This window comes from Stegostoma tigrinum, chromosome 9, assembly GCF_030684315.1.
Source record: "Stegostoma tigrinum isolate sSteTig4 chromosome 9, sSteTig4.hap1, whole genome shotgun sequence".
NCBI classification, from domain to species: Eukaryota; Metazoa; Chordata; class Chondrichthyes; order Orectolobiformes; family Stegostomatidae; genus Stegostoma; species Stegostoma tigrinum.
This window is the reverse complement of record NC_081362.1, coordinates 54175984-54202732: the sequence shown is the minus strand read 5'-3', so window position 1 is coordinate 54202732 and position 26749 is coordinate 54175984. Positions and strand designations below refer to the sequence as shown.

The following is a 26749-nucleotide window of genomic DNA, read 5'->3' as shown; positions in this document are numbered from 1 at the left end:
GGCAGTTTTGAAATCCTGGGGAAAAGACACTTAACATTAACCCTATCTATACCGCTCATGATTTTATAAACTTCTATGATATCACCTTTCTACCTCCTACTCTCCAATGCAAAAAGGTCCTAGCCTATTCAGCCTTTCTTTATAACTTAAACCTTCCATAACCGGCAACATCTGGTAAATCAATTCTGAGCCCTCTCTGGCTTAATAATATCCTTCCTTTAACAGGGCAACCAGAACTGGGCACAGTACTCCAGAGGCAGGTTCACCCCTGTCTAGCACAACCTCAACATCACTTCCTAATTCCTATACCTATCGGGGTAGAGTTTTGTCATATAAAATCTGTTGCTGCACAATCACAAGATCACTGCATTGTTGAAAACAGAACTGACCGATTAAATGCTCATTTTTGAGGGGTAGCTCAATTAGCCTGACTCCTGGTAAGCACAAGCTTACGGTGATAGGCTTGAGTTATGCTCTTCCCACAAGACTACAATTTTCTCCATATCCATTATATATAAAGCTTTCACAATAAAAGTTCACCCATCCAGCCAGCTGAGCTAACCCACACCACCTTTACTTAAGTATGATCAGAATTAGAAAATATCACTATCAAAGAGCACATGGCAGAAGAAGATGGAACTATTACTTTGCTTTACAGTCTTCATTGCAATCAATTCAGATTTCCAGTGTTTATGGTGCATTAAACAATATCTTACACTTTTTTTCCACCCCTTGATCGAATGATATGTGCAACACATTGGATTCAATCTTTAACATATAGCATTTAACATTTGGAAGAGCGTTGAATGTATTGAAGTAGGAAAGATTTCCAATTTGCCCTAACAAGAACAAAAGAGCAAAAAAGAAGATAAATAGGGAATCTAAAATGCGAGACAAAGGAAACAAAACTTAAAAAAAACTACCAATAGTAGGACAGCTAAGATGATGGAAAGCCTCTTGCAACTGCTAAAGAGGATTATTCCAAAATCTTGAGTCCTTGCTTTTTTACGTAGCAATTTATAATAATCTAGTTTAAGCTAGGTGCAATGTGATAAACAAGAATCCAACCATCATCAACTTGATTCCAGGAAGTCGCATATTTCGATCTGGGAAGTAATTGTTACTATCTACTTAATGACCCATGTCCCAATTTCGTGCTGATGAAACAAGATAAAGATGACTAACTGCCCGTTTGTTTGGATGTGCATGAATTCTCGCCTACCTTATCGCACCGTGACTGCAACTTCACCGAGTCCCTTTCTATCCAAGGTTGCGCAACAAGGTTCGCTACAGACAAAGCTTATTGTGAAAATCGGCTTAGACAGTCTCTATAGCAACTGCGAATCATAACAGAAGAGTGAGGGCTTCATCAGTGAATCATCTTCGTGATGGTAAAACAGAGGCAAATAGGTCCTGAGAAGGAGGACTGTTACCATTCTCTTTCTGACCTGGTCCGCCCAACGCTCACTTTGAACATCAAAAAACTCGAAATCCCTGCATGGCATCTGATTGAATATTCCACATCCCAGGCAGATCAACGCACTTTCAGATGGCTTCTAAATAAGGAGGCTCGACTCTTGACGAGAGTAAGATGCACTTTGTTTATTGTCTGTAATGTTAACGTTTGTGAACTCATCAGTTCTGTTTATATAAATACTTTGTGAACATAGCGCAATCAACTGTAAACTATTGTTCCTTTTGCTTCCATTTGAAATTGAGGCTTATCTTTTGGTGTTATTACCCAAGGAGAGAGAAAAAAATAGTAAAATAAAACAAGTATTATGAAGCAATATTTATTCTCCATAATATTAATGTGCCTAATAATGACTCCACATTAACTAGTATCAATCAGCATAAGGGCAGTGAATTTCTTGCGTTCTGCGACCATATTTTCATTCAGTAATGAGCCAGTTTAAAAGGTGTGGACATTTAGCTGAATAGCAAATAAGATTCTAAAGGCCGACTTCATCAAGATAAGTCTGCCCAGGTTGAATGGGAAAGTCTGTTAAATGAGTAAAATTACATTGGATCAGCGGGAGCTGTTCAGACAAATTTAAACCGGTTAGGATTAAGAGTTCGATTTGAAAACAACGGAACCTTGGGCAGCTAAAGTCACATCTCACAATATCAAATTGTGAAGAGAAGGCATACAAAAATGAAAATTAAAACACACGTCCCAAGACTTTTTCTAAAAAAAGACAAGTATCGACAGCAACAGCTGCAAAATGGGGATGTGGAAAGAAAATGATTTGATTTCAAAACCATTCCGATTGTATATAAACGAATGAGGAAAGTTGACGTGTCAGGAGTGATTTGGGCCGCTTTAACGATATCATTGTTATCACCTTATGGAGAAAAATGCGGAGAGGCTGAATAATTACATTGCATCACTACTTACAGGAAAAGAAGAGGATAGCATGATGGTCATCCTAAGGTCACTAACAGTGGACTAGGGATTCGCAATCAAATTAATAGCAATGAACGCCTTTAGATGTACGTCTATATATATATATATATAGTCTCTCCGCGTTCTTCCTACCACAATGAATCATCCCACGTTTATATGCATTGAAATTAATCTGCGATTTGCCTGCCCATTCCACAAAATTGTAGACTCATGGAGTTAGAGACGTTCATAGCACGAATAGTGCTGATCAACAAAGATCTGACCGCGCTAATCCCGTTTTCCAGCTTTTGGTTTGTAGCCCTGGAAGCTGTGGCAACGCAACCGAATATCTAAATGCTGCTTATAAGAGTGGGTGTCTGACCTAACCACACTTCCAGCAGGGAGTTCCAAACTCCCACCACCCTCTGAAAAACAGTCCCATTCAACTCTCCTTTTAGCTTTCAACTACTTCCGACATTTACTTTTCCCCTAGTGAATTTAGCAGATGTGTCACAGAGTGAAAAACAATTGTAATACATAGTTATATATTCAGTGATTGTTTTAGGCTCGCAGCAATCACATAACTGGATTTAGCAATAATCCACCAGAAATTTTTCAGGTGGCAATGTCAGAAAGTCACCATTTCAAGCAGCTCCTAGTGGGTTTGGAATGTTAAATGTGTTAAAAAAAACCTGATACAGTGACGTCAGTTTCCAAGGGAGAGGAAACCTTTCCACCATAGAATCTTTCCACCTGTCCGACAAGGTGTGGTCATGGCTTTCCATGTGGCCAATGGACTGTAGCTCATTCTGGGGTTACTCGCAATGCCAACATTTGTCTTTAGTAACCCTTCTCATAAGACTTTGCAGGTCACGTGGTTTGACAGTAGTGAATCCCATTGCCTTTTTAGCAAGACGGCTTTGTGATAGAGTTTAGCTTAGGGGTCGGCACTGCAACAGTCAACATCTACTGACAATATCAATTCGACTAACTCCAGGTTCCAAAGGGAAAGCCTCTGACCCCTGACACAAAGACACCAAACCTGTATTTATGCTCTCTGCAAATAAAAACTTCCATCAAAACAGTGAAGCAGACAGAATTCGTTTTGCCAGCAAAACCTCCAGAAGACTTTCAAAGAGATTTTTAAAATGTGTGGGGGGCGCGTGGTGGTGGGGGGGGGGGGGGGGTGGGGGGGGTGCGGGGAAAGACCTGCTGCCAATCCTCACTACTGTTTAGCCAATCAAATCATCCCCACAAAAGGATTCTATTTCTCAACTTCCAATTTTGAACTCGATTGGAAAAGCAGGGACATTATTAAAGTGGCATCCTGGTTACTTTGTACTTAAATTGTTATTAATTGAATAATCGCTTTATCCCTTCATGTATTCTTGTAAAACTGCCTGTATCACAGTGTTACCCTGAATCTTAAAGCATGTGAAATACACATTACTTCTGGTTTAATATTAGCAGTTGTTCTTACAGCCCTTACAGTCAAGGTCCACAAACAGTGCGAGTGGGGGAGAAACAGGCTGCCTCTTTTAAAAGGATAATAATTAATTCCAATGTGTTTATGGACAAATGGTCAGAAAAAGGAGATAGATTTGTTTCAAACCTTGCAAACTGTTCATAACAAAATGTCTGATTGTGTTTCTTCTTTACTGTCCAAAACATTAAATAACAAGATTCAGGAAAAGCTTTAAGTCTTTTCAACTGTTTCATAATCTGAAGGCTGTTCTTCTGAAAGATTCAGGTAAACTTTCATAGCTTTACCTGGCAGAACCTATCAAATTACTTTGGGCACTTAGTCTTTCTCAAATGATACAAAACATCTCTCAACTCCTTCTTCTGTAAATGTAATAATTAAATGAAGATTCTTGGTTAAAGTCACACTTCCACATGAGAACTTCCTCCTCATTCAAACAATTAGACTCTGTCACCCAATAATCCAAGAGTCTCTTTATCCAAGCCAGTGCTTTGAGTTAGTTCTCTGTGAAGCTCTGTCTCTTTTCTTAGCCTTTTCTTGACTTGCTACCCTCTCTCTCTCTCTTTGAAGTTCAGTTTGAAACCTTCATATTTCACTTTCATTTCCTTTTCATTCCAAATTTCAAATCTTTTGCTATTCTTTATCTCTTTCTTGTTTGATCTATTTCATTTTACTTGCTGCTTCCACTGCAATTGAATTCCATGGAATTCAGCATAACCACCATTTGGATTAATTTTCTTCCTTCCATTTTCAAATCCAGCACTAATACCTCAATCATGTCTGATCTATTTATTTTGCTTCTGCTTTTAATGCTGGATAGAATTTTTCTGCTATTACTAGTAAACTTTCCTTGTTTTAATTTCTTTGCAGATTTTTCAGGCCTGTATCTACTTTGTCTCTCCAGAAAAGCTGGAAGATCTGTAAAGCCATTTCGGTAGGTGTAGCAAAATTCACTGCGAAACCTCAGCTGGCCCTGGCACTTTTACTGGATTTCAGATCCTGCAAGTGCCACTCAAATTGTGTTACCATCTCTGTTGATAAGCCAGGTTTATATTAATGTTTGGATAGAGATCAATATTTATCTGCAGAAACATTGAGATCCCGGACACTTGCTGAAGTAAGAAAACCACATGATTTTATAGCTCTGGACAAAAATAAACTTGACAATACAAAGTTAGAACAGGAAATCAACCTAAAATTTAGTTACAACTTTGTCGAGTACATGCACTCTAACATCTAGACTTGACAATGGGTTAACAGACAAACTGTGTTTGAACATCCCACAGAGCACATTAAATAGCTGATGTCCGCAAGACAGATCAATTTCTCAGCAATTTCCAGATGTTAGACACACTGTGGGTAACCAAATCTCATGAAACCTGTCTCCTTTACAACAGATTCAAATTCTTCACCTTTGAAGACCTAGGTCAGGAACTCTCCCAAATGCCACACTAATGATGATGCATGTCCAGGTGGTCCAGTCTGTTCCCTTGAGACTGTATTGCATTGGAATTTTGAGACTGCACACCATTCATGGGTACTGTTAATAAACAGCTAGCTTCACTAAGCTGGCACGAACTCTGGTATGTCTTTGGGCTTTAATATTTCTCAGCCATGCCAAGCAATTATTGTCCATGGGCTTCCTTCTTCCCCACTCCCAGTTGGATTGAGCTATCAGAGGTTTTCAGGGATTTCTTCCCTTAACTGCTTCACTTGTGCTATCTGAAGCCAGTTCTTTGCTTCAGCATCCTCATAGCTTCAACCTGCCGTGGCCTTCTCTCAGCAAACACACACACAGATTAGTTGAAATCATAGGGTTGTCTTATGCTCCATCTGTCTCCATGATGACACTACCTGGTGCTTTTAACTGGTCCTTTTAAAGTTTAGGATTTCCCACTTGCAATTTCTTCTTCATGAAGTTGTAAGTTTTACACCCTTTCAAAGTTCTGTTTTCAAGCTAGTTTAGTTCTAACACCCAACATAAACAAACTCTTCTATTCTAATTCAAATAAGCAAACATGCATATCCTATTAAATTAGCATGAATCAATGTTTGATATAAACCAGACTTCAGTGTGTTTCATTTGCAATTATCCCACTTTCTATTATTAAACATTTATCCCCAAAAATAAAAAAGATGTGCTAAGACACAATCAACCCTTAATTATGTACTGATAACACTTACATTTGGGAATATTTAATACCCAGCCTCACCCTTCACAGAAACAGGTCACTGTTATAGCCACAATTTCACATTTGCACATGTCTGTGTAACTGTAACTCATCAATCTTACCACATTCATGTATTCACATAGACAGACATTAACCCAATTTAGACTACTACTTAGTACCTTCCTATGATGCCCGTAATAAGGTTCTATTCTTTATTAATATAACTATTCTAGTACTGTAAATCTCTCAATATTCTGTGTGGCTTAGTCTTGATGATGATGTTTTATGATGACCATGAAACTGTTGTTGATTGTCAGAAAATCCATCTGGTTCACTAATTACTAATTCACTAATACTTCAGGAAAGAAATCTGTTGGTGGGCCTAGATGTGACTCCAGGCCATGAGCAATGTGGTTGACTGTTAACTGCCCTTTGGCCAATTAAGGATTGGCAATAAAGGCTGGCACAGCCAGTGATACCTACATCCCATGAATGAATAAACAAAGTCTTCCTCCATAATATTTCCTTTTAATTAATGCATCACTACCAAGTTACTTCAACCTGTCCACAATAGAATGAACAAATTATCTTGCAAGAAATTCAGATCAGCCATGATCTTATCTATATGCTCACATATATACATTTATTCTAAGAGTGAGAAAAGCTAATTGCATTATTGGGACAAGTTGTCTTCAGTTCTGTTTGTTCCATAATTGATATAGATACAGGTATATCGTACTCTTATTTATTAAATCATTATTGTTTGTATTTATGCAATAAAATTGTGCTAAATACCTATATTACTCAAAACACAACATTATAAGCTTTTGTTTAAACAGTAGGTGCCTTACCAAACAGCTTGAACAGCCATTGACTCGAATTAAAACAAGTTGAAAAACAATGTTAGAACATTGTACTGAGATACTAACTTGAATACATCCACATGGAATCAAATTATATTGTCATGAAATTAACAGAAGATTTCAATAATGACTGAACCTACACTGTTACATTTTTCATCCTAATTTTAGCTGGAGATTCCTTCAAAGGTTTACTGCAACTTAAAAAAAGTTCTTTCACTTATTCTCCCAGTTTCTCAAAAGATTACTCACTATTGAAGAAGTCTGCTACATTCCCTTATAAAGCAGTAGTCTCCACTTCCCTCCTACTATTCTAACTTAAAAGCACTCAGAGAAATTATTTCAACGATCTCTGTGCTCATCCCACTTTCACTTCACATGAGATATAATGTGAAGTGTTCCAAAAATCTCAATCAACTATCTATAACAATGTTTTAACACCACACCCACCCTATGAGCTAGCTACCATATTTGTCTATATTTCTGATCTTCTACATCTATGACGTGCTGTCTCAGTGAGATAGCAGTGAGTGGTGAGTGACTGGAATTGTGCCATCTGGTGTATTAGCTTCTGACACTCCTCTCTTGCCATGACATGAGATTCAGAGCCCAGGTCTGAAGCCCATCCTGTGAAGGCATTGAAAGGGGTGCGAGGGACGAATGTTTCTCTAGAGAATTGATGATTATCTATATACTCCCATAGTAACCCACTGGCGCTGGGAACAAATATAATGAAAACACTGACCAGTGTTAGCTCTTTCCAAAGCATCTCCATCACGATTTGGAGATGACAAAATCATACATTATATTGCACCTTTAACATAGTAAAAGAATAGGAGCATTGTTGATAATAAGTCACTAAGCCACAGAAAGAGATATCATAGCAAATGGTCAAAATCTTTGTGAAACAGGCAGGGTCTAAGAAGCATTTTAAAAGGAGGAATGTTGAAAGGGTTTAGAGAAGGAAGGATAGTGTTTAGCACAAAACCAACTAATTCAAAAGCCTTCTATTGAAACAGTGGCATCTTTAATACCAGAAGCCACCAATGCTGGAAAAGGTGCTCTTTAATGCTGTAGAAGTACTCCAGGCTGTCATAGGCTCTAGCATGTTGATGTAGTTGTGGGACGTTTTCTGCATGGTGTTGCAGATGTAAGTAGTAAATACCAACCACTTATTTGTTTATTTAAAAATGTATCTACACCACTTCTTTGCAATTAAAACAAAACATTACAGCTACTGGAAATCTGAAATAAAAAGAGTGGAGTTTCGCCCCTGGGTTTCTTGAATAACATTGGTTATTTCTGCCCCTTCTGTGGTGAGGATAAGGGTGGCATTTTTCCTGTCTTCGACATCTTGGTCTTTGTTTGAATTAGAGCTCAGTGTTTTGCTCCCTGATGGTGCGTCCTGTATATAAGCTATTCTTCCCCCAAAGTGGTTGCTTTTGTTCTGGTGCTCGGACAATTGTGTGCCTTGATGCAGTTGGTGACAAATTGACAAGTGTGCTTCAGGCAGTTGATTATTCAGATGAACAGCTTGGATGGTCAGGAGTTTGGCTATTGTCTACTGCTCAATCACTTGTTAATATGTTTGTATGGAAATTGTGGCAATGCTGTGGCTTTGGGAGGTTACTTTGTTTTTGTTTTTGAAGAGCAGTTTTAAGGAAGAAGTACTGAGCAATCTTCCAGAACCACTAAATCAAATAGCTCGTAAGGCCTTGGGGCTTCCTGTATATTAATTGGAAAAGTAGAAGCTGTGGGTTTGAAGAGATGTAGTCAAACTCCCACAGAACCATGATCTTTAGTTTAGCTTTGAACAGAAGCTGAAGGAATTGTCAAAAGCTGCCACTTCTCTTTTTGCTACAGCTGAAAGCTGGATTTCTCTTTCTCTCAGAATTGCCTTTTAGTGCCTTGGATCGGAGAACTGCATGTGAGACAATCTGTTTTCTGAATTTGCCTTTTGCTATATCTGTGTTAATGGCATGATGCTATGCTGGAACAGTTAATTAGTAATTGTTACTATATCTATTGTTATGTTGTTTTCTAGTGGAGTTAAGATATTCCAATTCCTTCTTTCTATTGTTGTATTTTACCTTTAGGGGATGAATAAAATCTGTTTTGATTTAAATCTGGTAGATTAACCAATCAAATTGCATCTAGAATGCAACCTTACATTTACCTTATAAAATAACAAAACGTTAGGGCCCAGGCTATCTTCTGAATAATTTGAGGGAGTTTGGTCTGGTCCACAACAATATCCAATAGGATTTTGTCCATCCTGTTTGATGGTTATTTTGTGCATTTATTTTCCCTGTCTGAACATTTATTAGAATGAACATTTATTAATAGAGCACTGGCATCATCCCGGTACAATACTCCTACCTTCAGGAAAAGGAAAGGTGAAAATTCAAAGTGCAAAAATGGAATTAATTTTAATACTGTAATGAACCACATATATTTTTCCTTTTTGAATTATGAACTAGAAAATGGAAGTCCGACACTGCTATACAGCTTAAAAGTACAGGAGTTATATTACCTGCAATCTGAAAATCAAGTGGGATTGGGTGGTGTATGATTTAGCAATGCAAGACTATGGACAGAATCTTACAGGGGTCTGAGTGACATGGGCTATGGCAAGATTTCTGGCAGAATTGGACAAGTCCAATGATGTTTTTCTTAATATGTTAGGAACTTCAGTTGCAGCATTTATGTTTTTGCCAAGCAGTGAAGTAGGTTTCTTGCTAGGCAGCAGAGTGTAGCCATTTAATGGGGTTATTGCTTGCTAAGGCAGAGTATTATCTGAATGGTTTGTTGGCCAACAATTGTCAGTGAAAGGCAGGAGGTCATCTTGCTACAGAGCTACGTTCATCTCTCACCTGCACCATGTGCCAGCAGCTTATGTGGCAAACACACTCCATGTGCACCACGCAACCAGTGACTACTCTTCACTGAAACACATGGGGACACCCATCAGTCAGAGAGGTCCTGGCGCAGTCAGTCAAGAGCATCCTCCCATACCAGTCCAGGGGATTGAGCCTATTCTTGATCAGGCCTCTGCAGTCTGTAGTACGAATCACAGTCAGCTCTGTGGCTCCGCAGTGGCCGTTCTGAGGACATAAGGCAGCTCCCCACCACCTTGCCAAAGGCAACTGGGCATGGGCAAGAAATGCTGGCCATCCAGCAATGCCCACACCCCAGAAATGAATATAACCAATAAATCAGGTTGGAGCACAGAAACCAAGGGGAAAAGAAATGTATTTGTGTCAGGAGAAGTGGGAAGTGTGGTGGAGAGGGGTAGTTGTGAGGTGGGATAGGGGTTGGAGAGAGGTAAGGGGCTCCCCATATGGAATGGTAAGGAGACTTGGAAACCTATTTTCTGTGATTGGTGGCTGGAGGCTGGGCATTAGAGAATGATGGGAATGAGTTCATGCAGTGGGGTTTCATCCACAGCCAGGAGCACCAGGACTTCAAGGAAAGGACAGCACATGACTGTTTGTGGCACAGTCACCTCATGTCAGGGTCTTGGGGGTGGGGGGTGCAGGCATGGTGGTATGTGGGCGGAGAAGGGCATGGGTCTGGGGGAGTGTTGAGTGTGGGCAGGTGCAGGCTCATCTAGACATAGATTGGGCAAGGGTGTGCGAAGGCTGTGGGCAAGGGCTATGAGAAAGTGGACCTGTAGACTCAGAGGCCTCACTGATACAGAAGGACAAAGGCGGAAAACTACTAGCTGAAGAGTGTTTTGTGTCACCTTCCAACAAATTGGAAATCAGGAATATGCAACGGAAGAAAAAATGACTGTGACCATGAGAAAGACCTGCGGGATTCCTGACCCCTAGCTGTCCAAACACATTAGTTCCCTCCATCCTCTGCATCTTCCTGTCCAAGGCTTCACTGCCCAGGTCATTTCCACCAGGAAGATTGGATACAGAAGCCAGGGAAAGAACCAGGATATTTTAGGGCAAGGGGCAATGTTATCAGCAGGATCCATTGCCCTGAAAACATCTTCATTCCTTTTGCTTCCAGATGCTGTAGCAGGCTCGCAGCATAGGCATCCATTCATGATACATCCAGTGTGGACATGAAGCTAGCCACCAAGCTGGTTCAGTTGCAGCTGGGGCTAGAGAGGAGCTCAAGCAAATGAATGTATTGGCAAAATATTGAAAATATATACAAATGTGAAGATTCATAGACAGTGCAATCTCACCTTTAACATGAAAATGTTCTCAATAGGTTTTGTTCCTTCTCTCCCGCCCCCCTATATCCTTGTGCAGTCCATGTTCCGCAGCTGGGCTGGAAGCAGCCAGTTTGGAAGTGGATAATAAAATGTGAGGCTGGATGAACACAGCAGGCCAAGCAGCATCTCAGGAGCACAAAAGCTGACGTTTCGGGCCTAGACCCTTCATCAGAGAGGGGGATGGGGGGAGGGAACTGGAATAAATAGGGAGAGAGGGGGAGGCGGACCGAAGATGGAGAGTAAAGAAGATAGGTGGAGAGGGTGTAGGTGGGGAGGTAGGGAGGGGATAGGTCAGTCCAGGGAAGACGGACAGGTCAAGGAGGTGGGATGAGGTTAGTAGGTAGCTGGGGGTGCGGCTTGGGGTGGGAGGAAGGGATGGGTGAGAGGAAGAACCGGTTAGGGAGGCAGAGACAGGTTGGACTGGTTTTGGGATGCAGTGGGTAGAGGGGAAGAGCTGGGCTGGTTGTGTGGTGCAGTGGGGGGAGGGGATGAACTGGGCTGGTTGAGGGATGCAGTGGGGGAAGGGGAGATTTTGAAACTGGTGAAGTCCACATTGATACCATATGGCTGCAGGGTTCCCAGGCGGAATATGAGTTGCTGTTCCTGCAACCTTCGGGTGGCATCATTGTGGCAGTGCAGGAGGCCCATGATGGACATGTCATCAAGAGAATGGGAGGGGGAGTGGAAATGGTTTGCGACTGGGAGGTGCAGTTGTTTGTTGCGAACTGAGCGGAGGTGTTCTGCAAAGCGGTCCCCAAGCCTCCGCTTGGTTTCCCCAATGTAGAGAAAGCCGCACCGGGTACAGTGGATGCAGTATACCACATTGGCAGATGTGCAGGTGAACCTCTGCTTAATGTGGAATGTCATCTTGGGGCCTGGGATGGGGGTGAGGGAGGAGGTGTGGGGACAAGTGTAGCATTTCCTGCGGTTGCAGGGGAAGGTGCCGGGTGTGGTGGGGTTGGAGGGCAGTGTGGAGCGAACAAGGGAGTCACGGAGAGAGTGGTCTCTCCGGAAAGCAGACAGGGGTGGGGATGGAAAAATGTCTTGGGTGGTGGGGTAGGATTGTAAATGGCGGAAGTGTCGGAGGATAATGCGTTGTATCCGGAGGTTGGTAGGGTGGTGTGTGAGAACGAGGGGGATCCTCTTGGGGCGGTTGTGGCGGGGGCGGGGTGTGAGGGATGTGTCGCGGGAAATGCGGGAGACGCGGTCAAGGGCGTTCTCAATCACCGTGGGGGGGAAGTTGCGGTCCTTAAAGAACTTGGACATCTGGGATGTGCGGGAGTGGAATGTCGAGCCTGCTGGCCCTGGAGATTAGTTGGAGGACTCCAGAGATGTTTGTGCCTCTATCCGTGCCATGCTGAGTTTGTCTTGCCAAAGGCAAATGAGCCCTCCTAGCCTTCAACATCCAAAGGGTGGAGGAGTGGGGGTGGGCCGGGTGTAGCTGGATTGACCTGGTCACCTTTGGAGTGTCCTCGGTGGAAATTTCTGTGGAACCTGTATGTGGTTCCCACCAGTGGCTGTGTGTCTCCTGACATAGCCCTTGCTCCTTTCTGAGGAAGGGGCAACTTGAGTCAATTTGTGACCCACTTCACCATGCATTTGGTCCTGAGGACCACTGGGGTGGGGCAACAGATGGGTGTACCTTTCCAGCAGATGCTGAGGTTGCTGGGTGTGGGTGTCCATGGCAGCTGCCAACCAGGACATGGAGGCAGACAGATGAGCATGACTCGCTGTCCTGTTGTAGCTTCTCAGCAGTGAGGGTGGTTGCATCCCACATCGCTGTCTGCTCTTCCTATTCCATGTGGACAAGGCTCTAGATTACTGCCACCTCTGCTGGGTCCTCTACTGCCCAGGCCTGAGTAGGTACCTGATCCCTGGCAATCCCAGCGGCCTTGGGCAGTTCTGCCTCAATCAGCTGTGGATTTGTAGTGAGGGGCTCACCAACTTGTGCTTCCACACTTTCTAACATTCTCACTGTTAGTATGTGAGGAAGTAAGGGGGCCAGTCACAGGAGTCAACCTTTCAAATCCTTCCTCTGTGACCTCTTTTCTCTCATAGTGGCTTTCGTGGGGAGCTGATCATTTCTCTGCAGAGGTGGTGGACATCCTGGTAGTGCCCACAAAATAAGAGACAGGGAATATATTGTGTCTGTGGTTATAAGTAAAAGTGACACTGGAGTTAGTGTGTGAGATGCAGTGGGATGAAAAGTGGTTCTTATTCTGAGGAAATGTCACTTGATCCAGAATGTTAGCTCTGATTTCTCTCGACAGATGCTGCCAGACTTCCTTAGCAGTTGCAGAAATTTCTATTTTGGTTCTTACTTGATCGGTGAGACGTTAATGTTTCCGCAGGGGATAAGCAGTCTTTCGTGGGCTACCGCCTCCTGACTTGACAGAAAGGGAGGGATGAAGCAAGATAAAATTAGGTGGCATTGTTGGTAGCGTAGCTGCAGGTGGGAGAAAGACGCTGAGGTGTTCAGAGAGAGTGAGTAGGCAGAGCCGAAGGCATGCAGGGCTAGTGGTGTCGGAGGTTGTGGATCAACGAGAACAAGCGAAGAAAAGTGTTACAGGCAGTAGTCAGAGTGACAGAGCAGGATGATAGATCAAGGGTGAAGTAGAGAGAAGAGTGCAGCACTGACACTGGTGGAGTGGAGGACATAATTGACCTTCTTGAGGCACTGCTGGCCTTTCCACCACACTGTTGAGATGGTACTGTCTTGGGTAACAGCTTTGGTTGAGGTTGCCAGAGCCTGGTGATATACTGCTTTCTGTCAGTCCTCCGAGAAGACAATGCCCCTTGTTTGCATCACCTTTCCACCAGGGCTACCAGGTCCCTTTTCGAGAACCACAATACTATCTTTTCATTCTTTGACATGTTCAGATATTGTCCTCAACCAAGCCTAGCTGCTTCAGAATGTCAGCGCTCATCTGGGTGCTGAGCAGATTCTTAAATTTACTGTTGGTCTTTGGGCGAATGACCAGTGAGTAATTTGTGAAAACCCAATAAGCGATCCATTCTGGGAAAAGCGCATATTGATATGGGAATAGAATTATTCATGTGGGATATAATCAGGACACAGTAGGTAATTAATGAGCGGCATTTGGTAAGACACAGTGGGAAATCTTGCTAGGCCTTTGAGTGTGAACCCCTCAAAAAAGCTCAATGTAATTTGCATTCAGGGCTGAATCTTACAGCATTTAGTTATTTTAAGCCCTATGCCACGTTTTGGTACAGAGGGATGGATATTTTGAGACAGAGTGCATCTAGATTCTTTGAGTTAGGGAAAAACTGTCCAATGACAGCCTATGAATTGGTCCAATTACAATTTGAAACAGACCTGTTAATGGACTAATGTTTTGTGGACTGTGGATTGAAAAGGAAGCTATTATTTTAAAGCAAGGTGACTGTGTGCAAATAGATGGCTGCAGTTTTTAAAACTATGTTCTCTGGAGCACACTGAGACTTATATGCTGTACAATGTTGCTTTCTTCTGGCATATTGAAGGCAGAAGCAAACAACACAGAGCCAGTGTATTCAGAACTGAGAGAAAACCACTTGTCAACAGCTTCTGATTGTATCCTGACCAGGCGATCAATGTTTCGGTAGGAGCAGTGTAGCAGACAACCACTTAGCTTGTAAAGAGAAAGCATTAAGAAACTCTGTCGCTCTCGTACTTCGAGGTACTAGAAAGTCTCCAGTAACCACCAGCTGTCTTCCACTCACTTTTCTCTGAAAATTCCCTGTTGAAGAAGGAATAAAATCCTATCTAAAGACTATTCTCAACTAGAGAATTAAAGAGAGCACTGATGTGCCAACAATCTCGTGTCAATACCAAAAACTTGAAAGAAAGAGCAGTTCATTAAATCTTGAGATCCAGACTGGAGCTATTGAACTGTGATCCCTGATCTTTACCTTTTTCCACCCTTAGTATTTATGCCTTGCTTGTACTTGTGTATCTGTCTGTGAAGGAAGGAATTTAAGAAGGTATAGAGTTGCAGGGTTGTAAGTTAGCAACTGATGTTTCCTAATTGCTATTGTTAAAGAATATTAGTTTGTAATAAACAGTTATTTTCCTGTTAAGTACATGTGAGTACTTTCTTTTAGCCTGAGTTTTTCAGTTAGATAAACTGGGGACTTTGGGTAGTTTGACTAAATCTTTTCATATTCGTAACGTCTATGGGAATAATGGGGCTTGATGTCCAATCAATCATGACAAGAAGTAAAGAACTGCAATATGTCACTAAGAGCGAACTGTTTAGATCATTAAATCTTCTTTTTGTATTTCCAGAATCCTGCATCAGCGAACAATGCCAATAACATCCTGGTTCAAATGGAGCAAGCCTATTCAAAATTACTCCCAGAGGAACCCCACAGATGTGATCATTGAAACCCTCATGATGGAACTTAGCTGGCAGATGAAACAAGCTGAGAAGATGCAGAGAGAACGGGAGAATGAGTACAGGAGAATAAAAACAGGAGTAGATTACAGCTGGCTGATCAGTCACCCCAAACATAGTTACGAAATGTCTCCAAGAATGAGGCTAGAACTTGAAGAGGCTTGTTCCAAAATCCACCCTTCTTACTGTGGGCCTCTGGTACTTAGGTAATGTTTCTGCAAACTGATATTTATACAAATTGCATGGATCTTTCTACCAGCAGGTTTGCAAAATCTAAGCAAATTGAAGGATCTTAAAAGGCTAAATACATTAGAATCAGACTGAATGAATTGTTAAAGCTTTCCTGCCAGTTAAAAGACAGCCAGAATCTATTGGGATGCGAAGGTCAAAAAACACAAGGTGTTGAATATTATGTTTTTTTTCACTAAGCATTGAGTTTTCTGGAGGGATTTCAGCCATGAAGTGTACTGAGATTGCTGGTTAGCTATGTCTTAAAAACACACTTCATTAACCACCAACCCTCCCTTAATGACATCCCTCACATCCAATTCCAGCCCCTAGCGAGTTTTGAGAAGATTTGTAGCTCAGGTTGAGGTTCTGGATGTGAGTTTGCTCGCTGAGCTGGAAGGTTAGTTTTCAGACGTTTCGTCACCAGCCCCATTTTTGGCACATGCTGGTTCCAGAGCAACTTGTCACTCAGTGAGTATTCAGGAATTCACCAACATCCCTCATGCCCATTCCTTCTTTAAAAACCCATTGGGCACCCAGTCAAGCCCTGTCAGTCCTGGGATGCTCTGCATGATTCTTGAAATTTGCCTCAGATATGGCTAAAAAGGGTCAAACCACCTCACTTTGTGTCAATGGACCTGTAGGTCCTGCTGGTTGGGGTGGCGCTGAGCTGGGACTTCTTTACCATCCACCACCAGCCACTCCAGGCCAACAAAGAGGTCCATGACATGAGGTCATTGCCACATTGTCCAAGGGTGCCACCTGGATTAGAGAACTCTCAATTGTCTGAGGAACTAACAACTCCATGGGAAGAAGGCTTTCTGACCTTGAACACTCTATCAGTGTAATGCTCTCTTTGATACATCATCCTCACTCTGTGTTTGCTCCTGCTGTGCCTCCCATCAAAGCATTAGCTTTATCAGTCTTACTCTTCCATCACTTGCACTAACCCCACATGCCCTTTGTGCCACCTATTCTCTTGTCTGGGACACCTCCCCAACTGTATTCAAAGTACATAGCCATGCCAGCCACTTTCATCTTCCTTAATACCCGCATCTCTCTCATTCCAGGAGGAAAACAACCCCGAAAGGACAGAGAGAGTCAAGACAGACGGTGGGCTGCCCAACCTACAACTCCTCACCCATTATGTGGAGACCACCCTGACTGTGACTCACCTCAAGTGACTAAATGAATGTTTCCGAGGCCCTAGACATTAATCAAAGTCTGCCCTTAACTGCTGTACTGGGAGATCCTGAAGAAAGATTATCCCCTTGACTGAGGTCTGCTTGACAGCCAAGACAATCTTCCTTCCTTTCTATCAGTGATAACCCAAAACAGAAGTCAAATGAGTCTGGTGTTTCTGCCTGATGGGGCAAAGGCTAGGCAAAGCAATTCAAGGCAGAGATGTTCACAACATCCAGGTAGGGTCACTATGAGTGAGTGCAGTGTCAGTGTGCGGAGAGCCTAGAGATGCAGACTATTCAGTCCACGTGCTAGATATGGGTCCCTGAGTGCACAGTGTCCATGCAGTAGCATTGCAATGATAATTGCTGAAACATCTTGCAAGTGGGTTAGAGATGTGCTCTGAGGGGTCTTAGGGATGGGCACATGTCTGATGCCAATGATGATGAGAATGGGATACATGTGACCTGTTGTCAGTGGAGTGTGCATTGAAACGTTGTTGGCCAGTGTCCAACATGGAGGTTGTTCAGAGAAAGCAATGAATTGAATCTGCCAGGTACCTGCAATGGTTTACATGTTGAATTTCTTTGATGACAAGCTTGTTTAGTGAGTTCTGTCAACAAGGTGTTTGTCCAGTAATAATCCCCGTTAACTAGAACTCACCATGCCAATTGTGGAAAGCATAAAAGATGGAGCGAGATGCTCCCAACATCAAGGTTGCCTCCACTGGACTTTTTGACTGATTCTGCCACTAATCTCACCATAGTTCACTTTTCTCAGATTCCTGGAACATTTTGCACCGAGCTTTATTTTCCCTCGTTTCTGCAGGGTGCCTGGCCACAGAAATCTCTGACTTCTGTTGTCTTTCCTCCCTAGCTCAACTCTAGGAATCTAAGATCTCTGTGAGATGCACTTGGAATCCAATCCCACCAGCTTCTGTGAGTCAGTGGGTGTTTCAGGCTGCCTAATTTTATATTGTTCGATACTCACCCCTTCACCCATTCTGGTGGGAGGTCAGCCAATAGGATTTAAAAGTGGCCTGAATACTAATATAGCACCATTTCTAGAAATGTAGATCACTTACCATTTTCTTTTCTATGTGTCTGCCCCAAAACTCCCCAGGATTCACATTGTGGCACATCTTTGTAAGATGACAATTTCAGTCATGTGCCAGATTAGGTGGATGTGCTTTTCTATCTCATCTGTTTCATTGCTGTTTCCTTCTTATTGTCCTGTTCTCTCAACTTTAATGAGTTGAGATAAAATACTAATTCATTTTCATTCTGGCTTTTCTAATCATCACTTAACCACAACATGTTTGTCAATTAGGTCCTCAAGATCTGCTAATCTTTGTTCCAATGCAAATACTGAATTTGGTCACGCAAACTCGAACACTATATTCCCTGGAATATTCATTATGTGTTAAGTATACATCTCAAAGGACCACACCACTACTTATCCCATCTTTTGTCCTTCACAATACAGGGTCTGAGACTCACTTCAGCGTTTCCACCTTTGTGCACCTATCAATCCGTCTATATTTTTAACAAAATATTCTGACCCATGAACTATTATGATGTTAACTGCTGTTAATTTCATCCCAGTGCCCTGCTGATTTCCAGTTCTAATCCTCTCTTCATATCTTTCAGTTCTAATGTTATTTCTTTAGTAGTTTCATGGCATTAACCTGAAATTAATGGTTGTTGTTTAAAGCACTTATAATACCATTGTTTGTTTCTTGTGCTTTATAGATTTCCCAGTTGAGATCAAAAACAGTGGAATCAGTTTGATAGAGAGGTAACTGGGGGGAAGAATGTGGACCGAGAAGAATAATTTCTTTATTTTTTTTAATGATAGGTTTGAAAAGATTGAGGTGGTAATACATTTTGACAATTACGTGTTTTGAAACAATAATAAATTACCCTAAGATCATGTAAATTTCAAGTCGTACTCCAAATGTAAACAACTTCCTGCAAAAGTGGGGCAATACTTATCAAAAACAGGAAGTCATCTTGGAGGCAGTCGAAGAACAACATGGGTTTTATATCTCTTTTTATGCAATTAAAAGAAAGAGACCATTTAGTGTCTAATTTTATGCCAAGATGAACTTTGGGAGCTTATTATCCTTCAATCATCAGATGTACAATGACAGAGGCCTTGCATTCTAGATAATATCCTGATACATTTTGATATTTATCCTGCAACAACATTTTCTTCCATTGTTTGGTTTTCCCAAACTATAACTTTTGTCCTGAAATTTCTTTGTGATCAAAAGATGAGATTTGCAGCACATGAGTCTAACTAATTTTGAACTACCCAAAGTAGTTTAACCAAAATGCCAACAATCGCTGTTCATCAATTTTGTATCAATGTAAACATATACCGATGTTTTTACAGCATGAATCCCGCAAAATAAAATTTTGGAAACGGAAATATAGAAAATCGGAGCAGGAGGAGGTCATTCACCCCTTTGAGTTCAGTCTGCCATTCAGTATGATCATTGGCTGATCATCCAACTCAGTACCCTGTTCTTGCTTTCACCCCAAACCCTTTGATCCCTTTATGCCACAGGCTTATGTGTTTGATAAAGAGGATGGAGACTACACCTTTGCTTTGATTTTTGCCTGCTGCGCTATGACCCATCATGCCCAATGCCAGCCTACACCTTGGCTGGATTTCTCTCCATATTGCGATGCCAACCTACAATCTCACTGAAAATGGAGTAGTCACTAATGTCCTGATACATCCTCTGATCAGCCAGCATTCTCAGAAATATACAGCATTATGATACAATCACGCAGCACAGTTTTCCAAACTGCTTCCAAAAATAATCCTTAACTTCAGTATTATCACCAACATGAAGAATTAAATCTTTTGAATGACCAACATTAGAAGTAAATACAAAGTACTGAATGTAAAGGCTCAAATTTGCTGTGATTAGTGTAAATTGCTTACCCCGCTGGCTCTATATTACTCAAATGATTAATACCCTGTAATAGTGCGATTCAATGAGTTGAAAGTTTAAGAACAATTCTGTTTCATCTTCTTATACATTCAACAACTTTTCATTCAGTATTTGGCAGGATGAACAGAATGCATGTTGCTGTGGGAGGTACAGCAATAACTATACAAACTACAAATACACACACTTCTTTTCAACAGCACGAAGCGTAAGAGAAACTTTTCTAAAAAAAAGCTGGTTGATCATTCATGGTGCAACTCAGAAAACAGTAAAAAGAGGAGTGTTAAACGATATAAAGTGAACTGTCTTAGAAACTCAATGACATCCTGCCATAGAGTCATGTTGTAGAGTTGTGCAGTAAGTACAAAGTACCAAATTTAAAGGCTCAAATTTGCTGCGATTAGCATAAATTGCTTGGCCCAATGGCTCTATATTAGTTAATTCATGCTGACCAGATATCCTAAATTAATCTAGTCATGTTTGCCAACATTTGGCTCATATCCCTCTAAACCCTTTCTATTCCTTTATCCATCCAGATGTCTTTCAAAAGTTGCAATGGTACCAGCCTCCACTACTTCCTCTGGCAGCTCATTCCATACATTCACCACCCTCTGCATGAAAATGTTGCCCCTTAGGTCCCTTTTAAATCTCACCTCTAACCCTTTAACCTATGCCCTCTAGTTTTAGATTCCCCAACCCTGGGAAAAAGACCTTGGCTATTCATGCTATCCATGCTCCTCATGATTTTAAAAGCTTCTATAAGTTCATCCTTCAGCCTCCACTTCTCCAAGGAAAAAATCCCCAGCCTAATCAGCCTCCCTCTACAGCACAAATCTGTTTGCACTGACAACATCCTTGTAAATCTTTTCTGCATCCTTTCAAGTTTCACAACATCTTTCCTATAGCAGAGAACCACAAGTGAAAGCAATATTCCAAAAGTGACCTAACCAATGCCCTGTAAAGCTGTAACATGACCTCTCAACTCCTATGCTCAATACACTGACCAATAAAGGCAAGCACACTAAATGCCTTCTATCTGTGACTCTACTTTCAAGGAACCATCAACCTACACTCTAAGGTCTCTTTGTTCAGCAACATTCCCCAGTACCTGTGCTGACTTATCTTACCAAACTGTAGCATCTCACATTTGTCTCAATTAAACTCCATCTAATCAAGATCCCATTGTAATCTGAGGCAACCTTCTTCGCTGTCCACTACACTGCCAATTTTGGTGTCATCTGCAAACTTACTGACCATACTTCCTATATTCACATCCTAATCATTTAAATAAATGACAAAAAGCAGTGGCTCCAGCATTAATCCTTGTGGCACACCACTGGTCACAGGCCTCCAGTCTGAAAAACCACCCTCCACCACCACCCTCTGTTGCCTACCTTTGAGTCAATTTTGTATCCAAGTAGCTAGTTCTCCCCATATTCCATGTGATCTAACGTTGTTCATCAGTCTACCACGAGGAACCTTGACGAAAGCCTTACTGAAGTCCATATAGTCCATGCCCCTTAGATTCAAAAGCAAATGGGTGTATCCAGTATGACAGGTGGAGTGTATGCCCTCGTTGTATGTCTGAAGTGTGCTGGACATCCAAGGTGCATGACAGAAGATGTTACCTGCTGTAGACAAGCAGGAAGCTGGAAGAACACTGCAGGCCAGGCAGCTTCTGGAGGAAAAGAGCAGTCAATGTTTCATGTATTACGCTTCTTCAAGACTGGATGCAGGGGTTGGGGGAGCTGCAGATAAAGGAGTTGGGGGGGCAAGGGGTGAAGGCAGAATGGTGATAATAGGTGGACACTGGTAGTAGATACGGCCTGTTTGGTTGGTGGGAGGGAGGGTCAGAAGGTGGAATGAAAAGGAGAAGGTGGGATGGGGGGGGCGAGGCAGGGAATGGGTTTGAAGGTTATTTCAAATTGGAGAACTCAATGTTGAGTCCTCTGTGCTGTAGGGTGCCCTGGTGGAAAATAACATGTAGTTCTTCAAATTTGCATTGCAAGTGTTTAAAGAAAAGTACTATGCTCTGGACCCTTTTATTTGTGAACATAATAAAGCAGGAGTAGGAAATTCAGCCCTTCAAGCCTGCTTGGTCATTTAGCATGATCACGGCTGACCTCAGTGCAGCTTCAACTTCCCTTATATGTTGCTGTTCATAACCTTCAACACATAATTGATTACAAATATGTCTAATTCCTCCTTGAGTGTTTTGAGGATCCTGGAGTCCACTGTACTCTAGGGTAGTGAATTCCATGAATTCACAACTCAGAGAATTAATTCCTCTGCATCTCTGTTTTAAATCTGCCACCCCATAGTCTAAAACTTTGATATCTCATTTTCAATTGCCCCAATAGGGGAAACGTCTGCTCCATGTCTACTTAGCAAATCCTCTTTAGAATCTTCTATCCTTCGATTAGATCTCCTTTCATCCTCCTAAACTCTAGAGAGTACAGGTCTAGGCTTCTCAATCTCTCCTCATAAGAACAAGCCTTTCAATTCCGGAGTGAGTCTAGCAAACCATTTATGATTTCGGGCTGCCCCAGTGAATGACTTTTGTGTTACACTCACCAAACAACTCAAGTATTAATTCGCACAAAGAATGGCTTAGCTTTTTCAAGGGTTCATTCACTACAATCAGATTAGTTGGTTTGACAATTGAGCAGCTTACTAGATATTTCTTGGCTTTTTTTTCATTGTGGAAACCAACTTCAAAGTGCTGACGGGGGAGTATTTTTGCCATTGAAAGTAATTGTACTGAAGCCATGAGTAGCCTGTAACCTTAGATGACTGTAATTCATATAGGAGAGTGTTACTCAGCTTTGCTACGTGCTACAGCCATAATGCAAATCCCAAATCAGGACCTGGGCACCAATACTTGTGCCTGTCAAGATTAGTACAGGGCTGGCATACTTTGCCAGAAGTCACATGATGCCAAGTTATATTTGAAATCACAAGCTTTTGAAATGTAGCCCCTTCATCAGGTGAAGTGAAAGACAAGTACGCAGATGTTTCATTCCAACACTGGCAGCTCATGGCATTCTATGCAACAGAGACATTCAAGCCTGCAGCAAATGATATCAGCAATACCTCACATTTTGTAGCCTGTAACACAGAGAACTGGCGGTTTCTGTGTGAGAAGGAAGCAAATTCTTGTAATCTCCACTTTAGATCACATTGGAGTGGCAATTTATGTGAGAATAGCATGTGCCTGCTGCAAAGTGGGTGCATCTTGACCAGAGAAGGGTGCAGAATCATTTGGAAAAGTGCTCTGGGATGCCTTTTCTAGAAGACGGATGTATCAATCCCCTCTACTGAAGGGGTACCTGAGAAAGCCTCTTAAGTATTTCTGGGCTCTTGTAAGCCAAAGAATCGCCTAGTGACCACTGTGAAGGCCATGCTCTTCGTAAAAGACCAGCTGCTGGGTAACAGTGAGGCCTAGGCTGCAGGAGGCTTTAGTATATGGATTGTCTCCCCTTGGGCCTGAACAGGTTAGGTAATAGCTTCTGTTCTGGTTTTTCCATAGCTACAGGTTCAGAGCTGAAACAGATATTCCTTTGTCCTGCTCAATTTCTTCGAGGTGATGCTGCACTCCCAGCTGGCTTGCGCTGGGAAAGAGTCTCTGACCCTGTAGGAAATTGGAACCTTGTTTCTCATCATATTTCACTGAAATTGCTGCTATTGTGATCGTCTGACTCAGTTGATCAACATTGTGGAATATCTCAATAAATGTAAAACTCATACGATTTCACTTCATACCAAATGTCACCAGATTTTAAAAAAAGCAGCAACCACAGGAAGTGCATGCAGTCCTAAGAACTTTAAGAAATTTAACCCTGTTAAAGAATCGCTCATAATAATAACATTTGTCTTATGTCTTGTCAACTGGGCCTGAATGCAGTAAACAAGATGTGGTTTGACCATGGCTCTGTACAGTTTGTTTATGACTTGCAACACACTGACTATATGTAACTCTTTTAGCTGTGCAGAAACACATTTGATTTTGCTTTGCTTTTGTTTAGTGTCAAGCCTATGAAGATGTTTTTCTTCATGCACTGACAATACTCGTCAACAACATTTGTTGTCTATATTTCCTTTTCCATTTTGTTTGGTACGTAGCCTTGTCTGCCTTTTATTTCAATGATTGTTGATTTGACCATGTACTTTATCCAACACACTCTGGCCACTTCCTCCAATTCAATTTCTGCACTTGGGTAGAGGAACAAACACTAAATTGTCTGTCATGATTTTCTGATCTTGAGTTTGCAATATATTTAACTGTTGTCATGTTACTAAACAATTCAGTTCATTTGAGCTATAGCTTTTAATGTGCTGGACACATCTTGTGCGCACAGTTACTATTCTTTAGTGAACCTCAATGGTGAATGCAGCCAAACTATTTGACTGCAGGAAGCATCACACCAGGATACAGGAGAATCACAGCTGAGTCCTCTCTTATCTGCACCTAGTATCTAGACAAGCTCACATTCACAGGTATAACTTAAAAATGATCAGGAGTGCCAACATTGATTATAATTTACTTAGTAGTGCAGCCTGATTTAACGTTTTTGCTCTTAACAAAGCAAAGTAAGTTGTTGTACTTAGTGGGGAACTACAGGAGAATTCAGGTGTGCTGACTTTCTCACCTTCACTGCCATGGAGCATGGTTTCTGCTGAAAGTGTAGCTTCACTTTGGGCACCTTAAGTCAGAGAACAAAATTATGTATTTTAATAAAAGATTTCTATTTGATCTCAGGTTTCGACAGGTAATTGCTGAATATGAGCCAGAAGTTCATGAAGTAGTACAATTATTCCAGGCTGTTCTTCAGGATGCTTTAGAGCAAATGAAACAAGATCAAGATACCAGTAAGCTAACCAGGCAATGGAACAAGAAACAGACATTGAGTCTCTCCACAACATTGTTTAAATCACGAGTAAGGATATATCCTTTCAGCAGTAATATCAAGACAGTGTCAGAAGATGTGGAGCAAGACTTTGAGTCAGCCAGACGAGTATGGAGTATGCCGGAATTCAAAACTGCTCACGATTTCTGAGGGAGTGCACAATTTCTACTTTCTAACAGACATTTTGCTGTAGAGGTGATTAGATATCATATTTAAACACTAAACACTAGATTGATTCTTGTCTTTCAGTGATGTGACCGCTACGAATGTGCATGGCTTGCCCACTGTGAGCTCACAGATATGAAGCTGAGTTACTTATTCTTGAGAATGGAGATGGAATTTGTTTCTGGCTAAACTGTGAAATGAAGGATAATAGCTTAGATGCTTGCTTTAAACAGTAACTGATTTTCATCACTATTGAATACTATCTGCACTTACTGAGGATAATTATGATTTATTAGAATATTATATTGGTATTCTGTCAGTTTTTTGAGGACTAATAAAAAATCTGTCAGTACTATAAGTAATCTCACTGTAATTCTTTCCATAGATGCGTGTCTCTACAGCATTGTCAAAGTGAGAAATCCAGAAACATATGTTGATCATTTTCAGACGTATTTTGTAATGCTCCTTCGTACCGTGCATCTTGTTAAGCAATTTGAACAGTTAGAAATCATTTTTATTTTCATTGTCATCAAATATCACGAGTGCATGATAGTCAAGAATAAGCAGCCATGTGACTTTCCTCCTGGAGCCACTCCAACCCTCTCTCAATCAACATAAGGTTTCAAATAAGAGTTACATTCATTTTTCAGGAAATTAAATACTAATGGAATGCTTTGTACCCTTAGGAATTGTATTTTTTTGACGGAGAGTGATCTTTCCCAAAGAATGGGAAAGTTCATGATGTATTCAGATCAAGTGAGGCATTTGAGACTAAAACTGGGGAAAAGATGGGATTTAAACTCAACCAAATAAACTTTATTTCAATTCTTGTTGTTAAGCACTTCTGAACTTCTATTGCATAGCATTTCCTGTACCATACATCACCCCACCTCAATAGATTAACCATGGAATCAGTTCCAATAAGCCATTCAACAAATAGGCAACTGGTTGTAGGAGAGTTTGTTAAAATAGTTCTCTCCTTTGTTTAGTAGAAATTTAGGGCTACGTTTTACCAAAAATCAGCTAACATGATATTAACACTGACAAATGCAGGTAAAAAATTTAAGAGGGAGAGTGGGTAAGATGGGAAGAGTAAAGGTTTGCTGTTAAACAGACCTTAGAATCCTTGAGGTGATAGATTCATAACTTGAGAACACAGCTCAGTTCGCAATAAACAACTGCACCTCCCAGTCGCGAGCCATTTCAACTCCCCCTCCCACTCCTTAGACTACATGTCCATCCTAGGCCTCCTGCAGTGCCACAACGATGCCGCCTGAAGGTTGCAGGAACAGCAACTCATATTCCGCTTGGGAACTCTGCAGCCCAATGGTATCAATGTGGATTTCACAAGCTTCAAAATCTCCCCTCCCCCTACTGCATCCGAAAACCCGCCTGCCTAACCTGTTCTTCCTCTCACCTAGTCCCTCCTCCCACCTCAAGCCATTTCCTACTTACTAACCTCATCCTGCCCCCTTGACCTGTCCGTCCTCCCCGGACTGACCTATCCCCTCCCTGCCACCCCTCCTACACTCACCTCTGCTGGCTCCATCCCCGCCTCTTTACCTTGTCTGTCTCCTTTCCACCTATCTTCTCCTCTATCCATCTTCGATCCGCCTCCCCCTCTCTCCCTATTTATTTCAGAACCCTTGCCCCCTCCCCCATTTCTGATCAAGGGTCTAGGCCCGAAACGTCAGCTTTTGTGCTCCTAAGATGCTGCTTAGCCTGCTGTGTTCATCCAGCTCCACACTTTATTATCACAGTTTTTTAGTGGTTGACT

General features: G+C 41.7%; 1 protein-coding gene and 1 long non-coding RNA gene across 3 annotated transcripts in view; one reads left to right on the top strand and one right to left on the bottom strand.

Annotated features, from left to right (window-relative positions):
• Positions 1-1334, bottom strand: part of LOC125454635 (uncharacterized) — a 90443-nt gene extending 89109 nt beyond the window's left edge. The window contains exon 1 of the long non-coding RNA XR_009446152.1: positions 1223-1334. This is a non-coding gene — a long non-coding RNA (uncharacterized LOC125454635). The remainder of the gene's footprint in view (positions 1-1222) is intronic.
• Positions 1103-26229, top strand: rd3 (retinal degeneration 3, GUCY2D regulator). Of its 2 annotated transcripts, XM_048535611.2 has the most exons (4): positions 1105-1586; positions 4740-4803; positions 15420-15734; positions 24660-26228. In XM_048535611.2, exons 3-4 carry the CDS (start codon positions 15439-15441, stop codon positions 24955-24957), a joined length of 594 nt encoding a protein of 197 aa, XP_048391568.1. In that variant the 5' UTR covers positions 1105-1586; positions 4740-4803; positions 15420-15438; the 3' UTR covers positions 24958-26228. The 2 variants fall into 2 exon arrangements, with proteins under 2 accessions (XP_048391569.1, XP_048391568.1); XM_048535612.2 differs by lacking the exon at positions 4740-4803 and having other exon boundaries at positions 1103-1586; positions 24660-26229.
• The last annotated feature ends 520 nt before the right edge of the window (positions 26230-26749 follow it).

Excerpts from the sequence above, each read along its gene's own strand:
- rd3 (XM_048535612.2), top strand. The coding sequence starts at position 15,439 with ATGCCAATAACATCCTGGTTCAAATGGAGCAAGCCTATTCAAAATTAC. Across the intron at positions 15,735-24,659 it reads TGTGGGCCTCTGGTACTTAG|GTTTCGACAGGTAATTGCTG; the intron begins GTAATGTTTCTG and ends ATTTGATCTCAG.